The 16,316-nt window shown below is 56.7% G+C and overlaps 1 protein-coding gene across 1 annotated transcript; it reads left to right on the forward strand.

The window, feature by feature from the left end:
* Positions 1–6,658: 6,658 nt before the first annotated feature.
* CBX2 (chromobox homolog 2) lies at positions 6,659–13,656 on the forward strand. Its single transcript, XM_012663079.1, has 5 exons — positions 6,659–6,730; positions 6,819–6,862; positions 7,826–7,891; positions 10,133–10,238; positions 12,346–13,656. Exons 1-5 carry the CDS (start codon positions 6,659–6,661, stop codon positions 13,654–13,656), a joined length of 1,599 nt encoding a protein of 532 aa, XP_012518533.1.
* The last annotated feature ends 2,660 nt before the right edge of the window (positions 13,657–16,316 follow it).

Here is a 16,316-nt window from a genome sequence, read left to right on the forward strand (position 1 = left end):
GTCAAGAGGTAGAGTCTGCTTCTCCACGTGGCTTCCGCGGAACCTGCGTTGGCCCAGGGGACCCCAGCAGACATGGTTCAAGAGGAGGTTTGTAGACCCGGCCCACCAGGACTTGCCATCTCCAAACTTGGCCCCCGCGAGAAGGAGCCCAGCCGGCCTGCTGCAGACGGGCACCCCCGCCAGCCAGCACCAGCCGCAGCCACGCAAGGCAGGCCTTCCTGCCCCAGGCAGGCTGCCAGGTGACCGCAGCCACACGAGCGACCCCAGCCTGGCCAGCAGAAGGAACCACGCAGCTGAGCCCAGGCACGGTGGGTCTGACGTGTCTACTTGGCTCGGCCTCCATCCCCAGGGCCTCCGCCAAACACCAATCCCGGCGTCGCTGTGAAGGCAGTTTGTAGATGTGATTTGAGGTGAGGACATGATCCTGAATTGTCGATGGTCTGGGTGGGCCTGGCCCAATTCATCGAAAGACCTTAAGAACAGCACCGAGGTTTCCCTGAGGAAGAAGAAATCCCGCCGTGGGGCACAGTGTCAGCTCTGCCCTGAAGGTTCAGAGGGGCCGTGCCAGCCCCCCAAGATGTGCAGGGCAGCTCCTTGCAACACACCTCTTTATAAATGGGTACCTACGTATGGGTTATATATAAAACATACATGCGTACGTTCTGTTTATCCGGAGCACCCTACTGATGCCAGCCACGCCCCAGATGAGGCGAGGGGCTCTACTTTGTGCTCTCACGGCCCCTCCACTTCCCGCAGCCACAGACCAGGGCTCTGTCATCTCTGTTGGCACCTACGCGGCGTCCTGCGACTGTCCTGCTTCTGCTGCCTCTCGCAGTGCCCGGCACGAAGCAGCCACTCGGCAAACGTGTGGGGTGATTCCACAACCACTTCTCAACCCCAAGTTCACCTGGCCAACTCTTCTCGGGTGGATGCTCACCACTCTGCCCCACGTCCCCCGGCAAAGCTGGGAGTGTGCTGACAGCCATGCTGGGGCAGCAGCCTCCACGCCAGGACCGCAGGATGCAACTTGTACTGGACCCAAAGAAACAGGAAATGGTGACGTCAGCAGCAGCCCCTCCTACCTCTGTAGCCAGGACACGTGAAATGCAAAGTTTTAGTTCCAAAGAGGAATATCCTATAAACACGCCTCAAAAGACAGTGGCCACCCCTGCCGGTGCTGAGAGCCCGTTTCTTACGAATGCACACCGAGTCCTGCAAGGACACGCCGAGCCAAGGGAGCTGAGGCCGCCGAGGACGCGCGTGTGCGTGGTGAGTTAACTGTATTTCCATCAGAGTTCTGTTCCTGCGGCCACCATAGATGCTGCTGCCCAGGGCCTGCCTCCCTCAGAGTCCGGCTCACAGAGAACCTTTTCTTTTTAAACAAGTGCTGCTCACGGCAGCAGGAGCGAAACGCCGGAAGCAACTCGACATCCGTCAATCCGGTCTCGCTCAGTAAACCACGGGACACCCTTCCACAGAGTATCCTGGGAGGTTCGATGGAAGTGGGTCTCTCCATCGGTGGGGAATGACCTTCGGGCCACATTGCTGAGCAAAGAGGCATGGCGCGGAGAGCGCGGGGCGTGCCACCACCGGTGTGATAAAGAGAAACAGGCGGGAGGGCAGCCGTGAGAAAAGGTCCCTCTGGGAGGGAGGCTGGAAAGGGACAGCATTTGCTGCCTCCAGAACTAGGAGACAGCCGGGTCACTGCAGACAGGGAGGGAGGAAGGTTTTCAGTACATCGGGGGAGGCACCATGTGGCCAGTGAGCTGCCGCCCTGCCGGGAGCCCATGCTCGGACCCTTGCTCACCTGGCAAACCCGGACACTCTCTGGACCGCCCTGTTCTCACTTGCAAACCGGGATTTCGTGGTCCCTTCTGGTTCTAAAATTCTCTGACTCCAAATGCAATTCCTCTGATTATTACTGATTTCTTATTTCTGCCAACAAGAGGCAGGAAAAGGGTTCTTTTTTTGTTGTTTTTTAATAGAAATCTCATGGACATATCTTTACACTCTCCCTGCAAAAAGCAGCAGGATTCAAGGTCTCTCTTTTCTATGGGTGACCTGAATGACATTCCAGTGTTCGAGTTCTTTCAGACAAGAAGTAATTCAGCTAAAGACCGGGGTGAAACAGAACATGTGTTGGATTCAGAGAGGGTCTTGCAATGCTGTCCTCAAATCTTTAAAGCCGTGCCTTTATTGACGGTGCTTGAAGGACACACGGAAGATGCCCGAGCCCACCTCCGGCCCACAGGAAAACAATTAGCACGCTCAGCAATTGTGTGCTCGCATACCACGTTGAATCCGTGACCTAATTGTTTTTAAGGAAGGGCTTCACCCTGGATTTTAGACCTCGGTACATGTATGTTATTTTTAAAATTGTGAAAATAATGCATTTCACATTGGAAAATTGCATTCATAAAATCGTTTTACACTGTAACAATTTTGCACCAGGCAAAGGTCTTGGAAAAAGCAGAGGCGGCAGGAGTACCGAGGTGATTAATTTATGTTAGGACATCACCCAACCACTGAGCATCAAGGATGCTCAGAAATCCCCTGGACCTCCCCGTAACTACTAGGGTTGCACAGAAGGGAGGACAAAGGCAACCCCATCTACCCAGAGTGGGAGTGTGAATTAGTGCAGACCCTCGGGGCACAGTTTGGTGATGGCTAACACGGAAAACTAGATCCATATACCCTTTTAATACAGCATCTATGCGTGCTATTCCATAGATACGCTAGCACCTTGCACATGGGAAGACAAAGACCATCATCGCTGCACTATTTTAATAGTAATAAACTGAAATCAGGGACTGAGCTGATTGCAAAATTAACAAATGACACCCTTTAAAATAAAACCTCATGTAATGGAGACCTCCCCTAATGGGGCTATGGTCCGTCTCCAAAGCAACAACATGAAAGGAGTTAACTGTCCAGTCCCACCTCCTGTAACTCTGTTCCTCAACCTCCCCCACCTCCAGGACCCCGGGGCTCCAGTTCAGGCAGGGCTTCAGGGGCACTACAATGAGCTAGGTGGCTGGGGGGCAGGGGAGTCCCAGGAACTCAAGGGGCTGCTGCTTCTGCCACCGTCCACCTTGGAAGGCCTCTGAGTGCAAGCTGCTGCCTGCTTCTAGAGGGGCCTGCCCGCCCCTACCAGGCAAACACGGGAAACGGCCGGATCCGGCTCCAGAGCCCTGCACCGGATACAATTTGGGATTCACGTCCTCATCTGCACACCTGCAAAATGAAGGCTAAGGCAGGCCGCCCTTCGGAAGAAGCGTTCTGAACAGCGAACGCCACAGGGCATCCTAGGTCAGAATCCAGGGTTTGACCTTGCGTCGTGTGCCCAGGGATTCTTAGACAAACTGAAAGCTTGCGGACTTCTGCAAGCGCCTGAACTGTGCTTATCTGTACTTGAGTTCTGATACGTAAACGCTGTGTGTTGAGTGTATTTAATATTTATCCATTATATATACAGAAACAGCATTGACTTAACACAGCTAACCTGTAAGTCACACCTACATCTTGCAAATGTGGAGGGGAGCTGGGGGGAATATATTATTACATTAAATATTAAATATCGTACGATATATTATATACCTTGAGTGTACGCAAGGCAGACCATTTCCGGGGAGGGGGTTCTCTGGCTGCTCTTTTTAGCCGATGCTCTTTGATGGCAGTAGGGAGACAGTATTTTTAGAAAACCTAAGCACTCTCCTGAAACTGTTTGTAAGATGTGACTGATGTTATCTAGTTTTAACTGCCAAATCCAGGGTCACTGGATTGATTTCAATTCCTGACTTTTCCATCGACTCCAGAGTGAGTCATTCCTTGCCTGGGTATCTTTAATTTTTTTATCCACAAGCACGGCATGAAAATACTTACCCTTTCTTAGCAGTGTTTCACACATTACTGAGTTAATACTTGGCACTGTCACTCACAGAGAAAGAAAGTGGTACTGAATCACGTACCTACTCTCTGAATGGACTCCCTTCTGCCTGTATTTTTAATGTCATTTTGGGTGGGTTTTAAACATTGTCATATATAATTAAGCATAAACGGGAGTGGAGGTCAACTATTCATATTCCAGGACTAGTTTATGTAACTGTATTACTTTCACTTAAAATGTTCTAAGGATCTCCCTTGTATGCCTGTGCACCTGCCCAGTTCCCGGTACAGACAGCACTGGCTACATGTGGCTGAATTATTTAAAATTAAATAGAATTTAAAATCCAATTCCTCAGCAGCACTAATCACACTGCAAGTGCTCAGCGGCCTCAGTGGCTAATGACACCGAGTTGGACAGCGTGAGCAGAGGGCGTCTCCATCATCTAAGTCCTGTTCCACAGAGCTGCTCAGGTCTACTTCTACAGTGTAACCAGCAGTGCCTACATGGTAGTAAATGCTGAGTGACTGTTTGCTGAATGAATAATAAAATGATTAGTTCTAATTTGTCTTAGTAATCTCAGTAACAATTGAAACGGAAGACAGAATCTGCTCTAGCCCCAACCCGTGCTTTGACACGATCGGATTAGCTGGGTTTGTTCCTCGCTCCTGCCAACTCCCAGCTTTGTTTTTAAGGAACACGTCACAAATTTTGGATCATACCCTCGCCATATTTATCTCTTGATTTCATTCTAGTCAAATCTGTCGTATTTGTTTCTCCAAATGAATTATCTAAATATTATTTTACCCAAACTGGGTGTTTGCACTTGGATAGATGATGTATGTGTTAAATTTTCTAGGAATATTGATTTTTTTCCCCATGTGTTAGTATCAAATTCCAGACAAATTTACTTCTTAAAAAAGAAATAATTCTCTTTTTTAAGCTTTCTTTTCTTAAAAAAGAAAAGAAATTAAGCAAGCATCCCAGGATACCATGCGTCAACGAGGAAACCGGAAACTTGCAGGGCAAAAATCTTACACCCAAGATGAATTCTGCAAGGAAACGTGAGTTGAAACTGATCCAGCTATTTGTAGGATTACACTAAATACACCTTTGCCCTCAGCTCCACAATCCACTGCCACGCTGCACAAGACAGGGACACAGAAAGCAGTGGTGGCAACATTCTGCGCAGCTCTCTCCCCTCCAGATGCCAGTTTTATCTGCAAACAGGGGTGCTCTGCCACAAGCCCCTCCTAAGTGGCTTCCCCCTCAGCAAATTTGCCTTTCTCCTGCCTTCTTTGTAAACAGCATCTCAGTTTGCAAGTTCTCTCCAGGACAGCAAATGAATTTACCCTATTTACCCGAATAAATTGAGGGACCTGCCATAAATTGAACGATGAGTTCCTGTAGCTGGGCATTTTGTACAGCAGGCCTTTCTGTTTTTTTTAAAAAACACACACACATTTCTCCTGCAGGATCCTTTATAAATGTGGTTTTAATGATCACAATTACATTGAGACAGTCTCCTGCAACCAGAAACGACTTCTTGATTTGCTCAACATAAAGAATACTTTGCAGCTATGTTCAAGGGAGAAACAAAATCAGAAAATGAATTTTCACTGAGTTAGATTGCATTGATTCGAATAAAGTTAAGGCTAATGTATATCTCCTTCATTAGGTATTTGAGTTGCTCTGATTCAAAATGTAAACAACTTAAAGGGTGAATTGCTCAGTGGAATTCGAACCTTAGCGGAAAATAAAAGGTAGCCTGTGGGCGCGGACCCTAGGGAGGACTCGGGGCCACCCCCACCTCCATAACGCGGTCTGGTCTCTTTTCCGCCAGGGGCAACTGAACCAGAGGACACTGGTTGCCAAACCCTGGTGGGCCATTAACGTCCTAGTCCTAAATTAGAAACAGCTCTTCAAACTGCCCCCGGCGCCTATTCGTTTCGTCAAAATCGTGAAACAGATTCAAGAAAGCTATAGCTGGTTTTCTCCCTACGTGTGCCCTAAAACTTGGGGACCGGGTCCACTCTTCTCAGCTACTTAATAAGCACTCTGAGCAGTTTGTATTGTTCCCTTCTCAGGGGTGGTTGGCGTCCTCAGTTCGTGCGTTTTCCTCCGTCGCCTTTTGGGAGAAAAGCCCGGGCTGCTCCGCTTTTGTTACCCGCCCCCCGTCCTTTACCTCCCGTTCCTCCCCCGTCCTCCCCCACCCGGGCAAGGCAGGGCGACTGCCCCAGACCCAGGGCGCCCCAGTTCAGAGCGCCGGAGCTCCTGGGCCCCGCGCACCCGGAGTGGCGCCCCTGCCAGGTGGGAGCAGGAAGCGGCCACCGCGCCCCGTCCCGCTTCCCTCCCCAGAACAATGGCTTTTCGCCCGGAAAACGACGCTGGGAGGGAGGCCGGGCGCGCCCCTGGGGCCGAGGGGGACTCTGTGGGCGCCCCCGAGTCCGCAGCCGCTGGGCGCCCCCTCCCCCCGCGCCCGCCTACCAGTCCCCCAGCCCGGCCTGGCCCCCGCGCGCGGGACCCCCGCCCGCGCGACGCCCAGCCCGCCGCGGACAATGCGCGCCCCGCCCCGCGCCCGCCCCTGCGCGCTGATTGGGCCGCGCCTGGTTTGGGCCGCGCACGGGGGAGGGCGGCGGGCCCGGGAGCGGGCGCCGGGCGGCGGTGCGCGTGCGCGGGGCGGGCCGGCCGGGCGGGGGCGGTGCTTTGTGTGCGGCCGCGGGGCGCGCGGCGGGGCGCGCGGTGGTACGGGCTGGCGGGCGGGCGTCGGGCAGCATGGAGGAGTTGAGCAGCGTGGGCGAGCAGGTCTTCGCCGCCGAGTGCATCCTGAGCAAGCGGCTGCGCAAGGTGCGTGTGCCCGGCCCGCCCCCACCCCGCCGCCGCCGCCGCCGCCGCCCCCCGCCCCGGCTCACGCGCCCCTTCTTCTCTCCCGCAGGGCAAGCTGGAGTACCTGGTCAAGTGGCGCGGCTGGTCCTCCAAGTGAGTCCCCCGGCGGCGCCCGCCTTCCCGCCCGCGCCATCTCGCCCACGGGGTAGGGGAGGGACCCTGGGCCGCGCCGTGGAGGGGCCGAGGGCGTCCGCGGGCAGGGCGCGAAGTTCGCGGGGTCCCCGTGGGCCCCTCCGGCTCGGCGGGGGCGCCCAGCCCGGGGCTGCCCTTTGTTTACAAGCCCGCGGGGTGCGGGGCCGGGTGCCTCCCGCGCGGGAACCCCCCTCCGGCCGCGCGCCCCGCCCGCGCCCATTTGTTGCGTGCGCCCCCCGCCCCGCTCACCCCTCCCCGGCCCGGCCGGGTGGGAGGCGCGGGATGCGAACCCCCCTTGTCCATATTTTCCCCGCTGTAACCTGAGCTTCCTATCGGTGGATGTAGGGTTTCTTTTTTCTTCTTTTTTTGTTTTTTTTTAATGGGAGGGAGAGGATTTGGCATCCCCAGGAGGGGCTCTCTTCACAGCTGCTCCCGCAGCCCGGGCCCCCTTCTTTCTGGACCCCACTCTGCTTTCTTTGCTCCCCCCTCCGTGCCGGCCCGCGCCTGCCTGGGCGCCAGCCACATTGTTCTGCGTCCCGGGCTGTGCGCCTGTGCCCCTCCCTGCAGGCATCCTGGACCTGCCTTCCCTTCCCTCCCTGGCTCCGGGCCAGTGTTTGGGGGATTCCCTCGCTGCAACCTTGAGTTTTATTGGGATTTGTTTTTCTCCCTGGCGGAGACAGTGGGAGTCTTCTTGTGGCCGTGTTTTAATTGGGGAGTTGAAGTGGCAGTTTCTCTTTGGGTTTGAGGTGAGGCCCCAGCCTCCAGGACCTGCAGGGGTTTGGACTTTGAGGACTGCCCGCACCCCAGGGCCCTTGCCATGGGCAGAGCTTGGGGAGCAGTTGGGGTGGCCCCACCTGGGCCGCTTTCTGAAGTGGCCTGGTCACTGCCTGGTGTTTGATGGCACCCCCCTCTTTGCTTTTCCAGACACAACAGCTGGGAGCCAGAGGAGAACATCCTGGACCCGAGGCTGCTCCTGGCTTTCCAGAAGAAGTGAGAAAGTTAACGGCACACATGGGGAGGGTGGTGGGAGGGCGGCAGCTGGTTGCACCTGAGCTGGGCTTTCCAGGGAGCCGGGGCGAGCGCTGGGGTTCTGGTCTGAGGTCTGTAGCAAGCCTGGCCCCAGGGCCTCCAGTGCCATGTCCACGGCTGTCTGAAAGGTGGATCACCTTGAGGACCCCAGTCATTTCTGCGCAGCCAGCGCACAGCGCTGAAATGGGTCAAGCCACGCCCCCCCCCCCAACGCCATACCTGCTTCTGAACAATCTGAATTAGTGCTTCTTTGGGCTTACTGACAGCCAGAGTTGCAAAAATGAACCTTCTCGGTTCCTTCGTGTAAGGATTTTGGCTTCTCTTGCCCTTCTCTGCTGAGCAGTTTGCAGACAGCACTCATAAGTACCATAGCAGGTTCGCCATAACAGCACAGACCTGTCCTTCTGGCCCTGCACGAGTGCGCCCTTGGGCAAGAGAAGACTCAGAGAGGGGTCTGGAACACACAGCACCAGGTTTACGTCTGCTGTGGTCTCTCTCTGTCAAAAAAAAATACATTTATTTTGCTCTGGGCTGTAAAACGTAGTGCTGAGTGAGCACCGTGGGGGCCCCGTTGCCATTGTTGGGCCAGTCACTCCTGTGATTCTAGATGTCATTTCTATTTTTAGGTAGGAGACTTGACTTAAGAGATAGGTCTCCTTGAGATGTTCGGGGAAAGGAGTGATGAGGAGGGGCGGAGGGGGTGCCTCTCCAGTCCCGGCAGGGTGGGCCGGGGAGTGCTGTTTGGGAACATAGCAAGATGGGGGTAGCAGCCCTGATACCGTCCCCCCCGCCACAGCTTGCCCTGTTGACGGACACAGATGACTTTGTTGCTCGAATCTTTCCCAGCTGGGGTCAGCATGGCAGGCTTGTTTTCTGAAAGCTGAAGCTGTGTTCACTTTGTTCCACTGTAGCAGGACATTTTGGGTCTCCCAGAGGGGCCGTGACAGGGAAATAAAGATAGGTGTTTGGCGGCGGGGTGCAAGAAAATGAGGTGCACATGTGCTAGCTTAAGTACCTTTGGAAAATCTTATCAGCGATCAGTCTCCTATTTGATTCGTAATTGGGGCTTGTGAGCCTTGGGGCGAGGGCGATGGCTTGACCCATTCCCGGAGCTGGCACATTCCTCTGCATCTGAGATAGCGTCCTGGCTGTCGAGAGAGGGCATGTCCTCACCAGGCCTTTGGTTATCACAGCAAAGGGCAGAACTAGCCGGGAGATACAAGAGTTTAAAAACTGCAGATGGTCTAGATTACATCGTGGAAGAGAGAAAACCAGGAAGGTGGATGGTCTGCTTTCTCCCGCCCACCAAAAAGAGCTCGCTCCAGACACTGGGGGCTGGGACACACTTGCGTGGTATGGGGCAGGGCAGGGCCTTTGCGTGGGAGGGAAAGTCGCAGGCTCGCTGCACGCAGGTTAACGTTTCAGCAGAGGAGACCCATTTTAGGAGATTGGGAGTCGAGGGCCGGTGCTTTGAAGTATGAGCTCTGCCTAGTTGTACTAATCCCATTTGTCGTTAAGAAATCACCTTGCAGGCCCCAGTGAGATGATGTTTTTTGCCCGTTTTAATTACCAGGGCCCCTTCCCATGGGGGAAGCCTGAAATGCAAGCCTTCCCTGAGGGCTGGAGGCGCTCGCTGGGGCTGTCTCGCTCCCAGGCACTGGGGCTGCTTTAGGGGGCACTGCAGGTGGAGCGGGCTTTGGGCCCTGGCCACTGCAGAGTGGGCCACTTACTTCCATGAAGAGCAGAGTTCAGGAGCAGCAAGGTAGCAGAAAAAGCCCGGCTCTGGGAAGCTGCCCTGCAGAGGTGGCCCCAGGGCCCTTGGTGCTCTAAGCACAGGTGAGGGGTGGGTAGATACCTGGGGTTGTGGGCAGCTCCTCCTCTCGAAGGTGGGGGGAGTTGGGCTGCTTCCAGTTGTGATGTGCTAGAATATTCCTGAAACAGCCTCCCTGCCAAAAGCTGTCTTAAGAGGGGTCAGAGAAAACTGGGGAACTGGTCATTGCCTGCTTTTCTTTCACATCTTGGCCTTGTCTTTACCTAAATGGAGGTGAAGTGGGGAGGTTGTAAAAATAATGCTGACCTGTTGCAAAGAACAGGGTCCAGATCTCCGCCGGGGGTGCTGCCGCAGATGGGTGGCACCTGGTTCCCAGCGGCGGAGGGGGTGTGTACAGGGCCGCTCCCTCCCTGACTGGAATGTGTCCTCAGGGAACACGAGAAGGAGGTGCAGAACCGGAAGAGGGGCAAGAGGCCGCGAGGCCGGCCACGGAAGCTCACCGCGATGTCCTCCTGTGGCCGGAGCTCCAAGCTCAAGGTGGGTGGCTGTGCCTTCCTCGCTGACCCTGCTGGGCTGGGCAGGGGGAGGGGAGGGAAGGCGTAAGGGCCTCAGGAAGAGGGTGGCACTTCTACAGAAGGGGAGACAGGACCCCCCCCCCCCTTTTGCAGCCTCTCACCCTCTGCAGGGCACCCGCCAGCTGCACAGCTACTCCCCGCCCCCAGCCTGGGCCCCTGAGAGGTGGCTTCCTGCTTCAGTTGGCTCCATTCTGCACTCCTTCCTACTGGGTGGCAGGGTCAGGCTGGGCTGCTCTGCTGACTGCCTCCCCCCTTTGTTACTGGGGACAGGAAACAGGATACACGCATGCAATAGGTGCTCATAGGTTGTAGATGGGAGCCATCGATCAAGCTGGGATATTGGGCCTCCCTCTGAGTGCACGTTAGCTGGGGAACACCTGCTGGTGCCTTCTCAGGGGTATCCGGTCACCCCTCCCTGCTACAGTGGCGGGCAGTGGCGTAAGCCTCCACGTAAACACCTGGATCCTTGGCACCACCCGCCTCCCCCAGGTCTGGTCAGGCAGGAAGATGGAGGAGGGCCTGGCCTCAGTCTCAGGCATGTCTTTGATTCCTTCCTCAGGGCCACTCCCCCCGCCCCCGTGCTGTGGCCAGGAGCTCAGTCACTTACCAAAAGCCACCCTTTCAGGAGGCTGTGGGATTCCCTGCCTTAGAGTCTTGCTGGCTAGTCTACGCTGGCTTCACCTCATCCTCAGAATCTTCCCTTCAAGCAGGACGGTGGGGCTGTGGAAGTCGTGCCCACAAGGCATTCGGTGCCATGGGAGTGGCTGCCAGGGAAGCCCTAAGGCCTTTTCTGGGTGGTTTGACACAATCGCACCTGTTTGAGTTAGGAGAGCTGTGCAGCAGGGAACTGGATGTGGTTCTATCTCCCTAAAAGGATAGTACCTGTTAAAATTCTCTTTTTCATTTCTTCTGAGGCAGGGTCCTGCTCTGTCACCCAGGCTGGAGTGTCATGGTGTCAGCACAGCTCACTGCAGCCTTGAACTCCTGGGCTCATGCCATCCCCCCACCTCAGCCTCCTGAGTATCTGGGACTATAGGCACACACCACACGCTAATTTTTTAATTTCTTGCAGAGGTGGGGTCTTGCTGTGTTGCCCAGGCTGGTCTGAAACTCCTGGCCTCATGTGATCCTCCCACCTCAGCCTCCCAAAGTGCTGGGGTTAGGCATGAGCCACCATGCCTGGCACAACTTTTAAAATTCTGACCCTGCAGGCAGCGTGGGGGCCTAAGAACCAGGAGGACGTGCTTAGTTACCATTCGGGTGACACCCAGAAGGCCGGGAGGATGGTGGTTTGTTTACCTGTGTCCTGGAAGGTTCAGATTTGGAAATGGGGAGATTGAAGCAGATGCCCATTTGGTTTAGATAGCAGAGTACTCGTGCTGCTTCACGTGAGTTTTAACTTTGTGAGATGTGTGGACCGTGCTGCCCTAGACACGGCCCCTTTCTGAATTGTCTGCTGGGCATCCTGGAGCTGAATTTTCTTTTCTTTTTTTTCTTTTATTTATTTTTGAGACAGGGTCTCTGTCGCTCAGGCTAGAGTGAAGTGACATCATCATAGGTCACTGCAGCCTCAAACTCTTGGGCTCAAGCATCCTCCTGCCTCAGCCTCCCAAGTAGCTGGGACTACAGGAGTGTACCACCACGCCTGGCTTATTTTTCTGTTATTAGCAGAGATGGGGTCTTGCTTTTGCCCAGGCTGGTCTCGAACTCCTGAGCTCAAGCGATCCTCCCGCCTCGGTCTCCCAGAGTGCTGGGATTACAGACGTGAGCCACCTTTTCTATTCTACCTTTAAGTTTGCGTTTCATGGAACCTCATGAGGACCTTTTATTTTAGTTTATCTTTTAAAATCTCACAGAGCAGAGGCTAGTTCTCCCTGCGGACAAGAACAGCCTTAAGGACCTTGTAAATGTTCTGGAACAACATGGTAGGAAACTGCTTCCTCCCTGGCTGCCTTGCTAGTCTGAAAAGAGGTGCTGGCTGCAAGGTACCTGGTGCCTCTCAGGGGCAGCGTGGTGCTCGGGACCCTGGGCCCGGCAGTGCAGGTGTGACGCCGCCTCTGTCTTTCCAGGAACCTGATGCTCCCTCCAAATCCAAGTCCAGCAGTTCCTCCTCTTCCTCCACATCTTCCTCGTCTTCCTCAGAGGAAGAGGATGACAGCGACTTAGACACCAAGAGGGGCCCTCGAGGCCGTGAGACGCACCCGGTACCTCAGAAGAAGGCCCAGATCCTGGTGGCCAAGCCCGAGCTGAAGGATCCCATCCGGAAGAAGCGGGGACGCAAGCCTCTTCCCCCGGAGCAGAAGGCGGCCCGGAGACCTGTGAGCCTGGCCAAGGTGCTGAAAACCGCCCGGAAGGATCTGGGGGCCCCGGCCAGCAAGCTGCCCTCTCCACTCAGCGCCCCAGTGGCGGGCCTGGCAGCCCTGAAGGCCCACGCCAAAGAGGCCTGTGGTGGCCCCAGCGCCGTGGCCACCCCGGAGAACCTGGCCAGCCTGATGAAGGGTGTGGCCGGCAGCCCCAGCCGGGGCGGCATCAGCTGGCAGAGCTCCATCGTGCACTACATGAACAGGATGAGCCAGGGCCAGGCCCAGGCCACCAGCAGGTTGGCGCTCAAGGCCCAGGCCACCACCAAGTGTGGCCTCGGGCTGGACCTGAAGGTGAGGACGCAGAAAGGGGATCTGGGGATGAGCCCCCCAGGAGGCAAAATCTCAAAGGCCCCCAGTGTCGGGGCTGCAGAGCAGAAAGTGGGCAGCGCAGGGGGGCCCCCACACGCCCACAGCGGCAGCAGGGTCCCTGCCGGGTGCCCGGGCCCCCAGCTGGCACCCACCCAGGAGCTGAGCCTCCAGGTCTTGGACTTACAGAGCGTCAAGAACAGCATGCCTGGGGTGGGCCTGCTCGCCCGCCACGCCTCGGCCACCAAGGGTGTCCCAGCCACCAACTCAGCCTCTGGGAAGGGTGCCGGGGGTGGCCCCCCGGGGGGCAACGGGGCCAGCATGCCCACTGACACCAGCAAAAGTGAGAAGCTGGCCTCCAGGGCTGCAGCGCTGCCCACACCTGTGGGCAAGAGGGACTGCATCAAGGGCAGTGCCGCGCCCCGCGGGCAGGAGGGCCGCGTGGTCCCAGGGGATGGGCGCAAGCCGGCTGCGCTTCCAGAGATGAGCGCCGGCGAGGAGAGCAGCAGCTCCGACTCAGACCCCGACTCGGCCTCGCCACCCAGTGCCGGACAGAACCCATCGGTGTCCGTCCAGACCAGCCAGGACTGGAAGCCCACCCGCAGCCTCATCGAGCATGTCTTCGTCACTGACGTCACCGCCAACCTCATCACCGTCACGGTGAAGGAGTCCCCCACCAGCGTGGGCTTCTTCAACCTGAGACATTACTGAAGCCCCTGCAGCCACCAGCTGCCCCAGTCGTTCCGGCCCTCCCGTCTCGGAAGTGACCCATAGCCCAAATTCTCCAGACGGGCTGGGTCAGGGATGGGGGCGGCGGGCTCCTTTCTGGGCAGACTTGGAAGGAACTTCTCCCCGGCCCTTGCCCCGGCCTGGGGTCGGGCAGGGAGCGTATCTTCGCCTTGCTGGGGCCAGGCTGCACCATGTTCCTACCTCTGGGCCACCTCCTCGCTCTGCCGTTTCACCTCAGGAACTCGGAGGCACCTGCAGCTCGAGCTGCCCTCGGCGGCCTGTGTGACTGACGTCAGCTCCGCCCCGGTCTCCCAGGGCAGGTGTCGTTGGAGCCTTCTCCCGGTCCAACTTGACTTCTCCCTGGGGGTGGGGAGAGAAAGTGCACTGGGGGGAGGCAGAGCCCCCCGGGACTGCTCCAGGGAGGGCCCACCAGTGTCCCTGCGGCCCAGAGCAGTTTTAGAAGACAGGGTGGGCGGGAGCCTGCCTTTGCCAGCAGTGCCCGCGCCGGCAAGGGGAGGGGTCCTGCCCCACGGCTGGGGGCTGGCCGGGGCCTTCGTGTAAGAGATAGCTGGTAGCTGTAGTGGGGCAGGGTGAGGTCAGGAACACTGAAAAGGTTGGTGTTGCTGCCATCTAATCCCAGTTCAGAGTAACCTCTGCGGCCCCTGCAGCTGCCCTGAGCCAGCGTGGTAGGGAGAGGGGTGGTGCCACGTGAAGAGCATTGCCCGTGTTTGGATCTCGGAGCAGGATGCTGTCGCTGCCCTCCTTCCCGTTGGCCTGTGACCTTGGTCCCCTTCCACACCCAGCCCCGCACCCCTAGCCAGGGCCCGCCAGATATGTCCCAGTTCTGAGGGCGAAGGTGCTGGGACCCAGGGTGGGGACACCGCAGGCCCGGAGCTGAGTCCGGAGAGAGGCTGAAAGACAGGCTCGGACCAGCGGAGGTGTCTGAGCAGAGCCCTTGGTGGGAGAGCCCTTTTCTCCTCTCGCTGGGATTTATCTTCCCATCCTGAAGGACCAGCTTAACCTTAATGGCCACAAACTGCTCGGGGAGCCATGGAGGATGGAAGTGTGGGCACTTGCTGGCTCGTGGCTGTTGGCAGGTGTTGCCATAGTTGCCGTCCACAGCAGCCTCCCCTCGCTGTGCCCATGCCGGGCCCTGCCCAGATGGACTGGCCACTTTCCCTGACAATCCCCCCGCCCCGTCTTCAGCTGTGCTGTTCTCTGCTCCTTCCCAGCTGAGAAGCAGTATCTATCGTTTGGGAGGCAGGACCAAGGCAGCAGCCCGCCTGGGAGAGGGCCCCCAAAGACCAACCCTGCCAGCCTACTCCTTGAGGCCCTCTCCCCTCCCCTCCCCCAGACGGCTAAGCCTTGGAGCTACCTTGCATGATTTCTGACATTGGGACTTCCGTTCCAAGACACCAGCGTGGGGCAGGGACAGGTCAGCAGTGCCCTGGGGATGGCAGTGGCAGGCAGTCTGGTCACTGGGTTTCTGTGATGCCAAAAAGAAGTCAAGGGAGGTGGGCATGTTTCTGTTCCCATACTTGGTTGAGGTCAACCCGCAGGTGTGGGGCCTCGCCCTGGACGTCCTGATTAGGGGGAAGAGCTGCCCTTCCACAGACCAGCCGGAGTTAAGCGGGCTCTGGCTTCCAGGGGGCAGGCCTGCCAGGGCCGCAAGCCCCCCATGCCTCGCTCATGCCAAATAGGAAGAGGTGGCCTTTGCGTAGCCAAATTGATCACAACAGTGTGCCTTTGGGGAGGGACCTGCATCCTTAACTGCATTGGGGCCTGTCTAGATGCAGCCTCAGGGCTAGCATGTGGCAGCCACTTCTGCAGACTGGAGGGATGGGGGTCCCAGGCAACAAGGCTGGAACCGGAAGTGGGCAGTAGGGAAGAACTGACCCATGCACGGCCTGGGAGGAGGAGAGGATCCCAGCACACCAGGCCACTGTCCAGCTTCCGGATCCCCAGACAGCCTCCCCGGTTTTGCAGCTCCTAAGGCGCTGTGCCTTAGAGGCTCCAAAGCCAGGCTCAGAGCTCTCCCAGCAAGTCCCTGAGGGTGGCCCTGAGGTCCCAGGAGCTGTTGAAGGAATGAGGGTGCCTGGGCCAGCTGCACTGGGCCCCCGCAGCCAGGTCTCTCCAAACCCTGATTTGGTGCCTTTCTGTTTACCAGCTACTTCAATCCCAAAGTTTGAATCTGCAAACACCTTACTCCCAGCCACCTTGCCTTCTTGCTGTGTTGTATGTTTCCTTCCTGGTGCTTGGGAGCCCGGGTGGTTCATGTTACAGAGTGTGTGTGTGCAGTTGCGCCGGATGCTCACAGCTGGTCGTCTCATGTTTACCAATAAATAAAAGTAGTACTTTGTATATTTTATTTGCTGCTATATGTGTGTGGGTAGCTTGGCATCTGTACCACATCTGGCTTAAGACTCATCTCTATCCCAAAGGGCCCTACGTGAACTGTCACTGTGTATATTGCATGGGTGTGTGAACCCGTCTTTTTGTTTGCCTCTGTGTTGTACAGGAAGAAGTGGCCAGTTTGTCCTCTTCCTTAGAGGGTTTGGCGTATTTTTATATATATTTTCATACCAAAAAGAGTGTTCCTTGTTTGGGTTACACTCAAAATTTGACTAGAGAGGGTTCTAGGC

This window comes from Propithecus coquereli, unplaced genomic scaffold (genome assembly GCF_000956105.1).
Source record: "Propithecus coquereli isolate 6110/MARCELLA unplaced genomic scaffold, Pcoq_1.0 Scaffold794, whole genome shotgun sequence".
NCBI classification, from domain to species: domain Eukaryota; kingdom Metazoa; phylum Chordata; class Mammalia; order Primates; family Indriidae; genus Propithecus; species Propithecus coquereli.

Bases quoted from the DNA above. Each gene is read 5' to 3' on its own strand.
- CBX2 (XM_012663079.1), top strand. From the start codon at position 6,659: ATGGAGGAGTTGAGCAGCGTGGGCGAGCAGGTCTTCGCCGCCGAGTGC. The intron at 6,863-7,825 runs GTGAGTCCCCCG...TTGCTTTTCCAG, and splicing joins TGGCGCGGCTGGTCCTCCAA to ACACAACAGCTGGGAGCCAG. The intron at 10,239-12,345 runs GTGGGTGGCTGT...CTGTCTTTCCAG, and splicing joins GCCGGAGCTCCAAGCTCAAG to GAACCTGATGCTCCCTCCAA.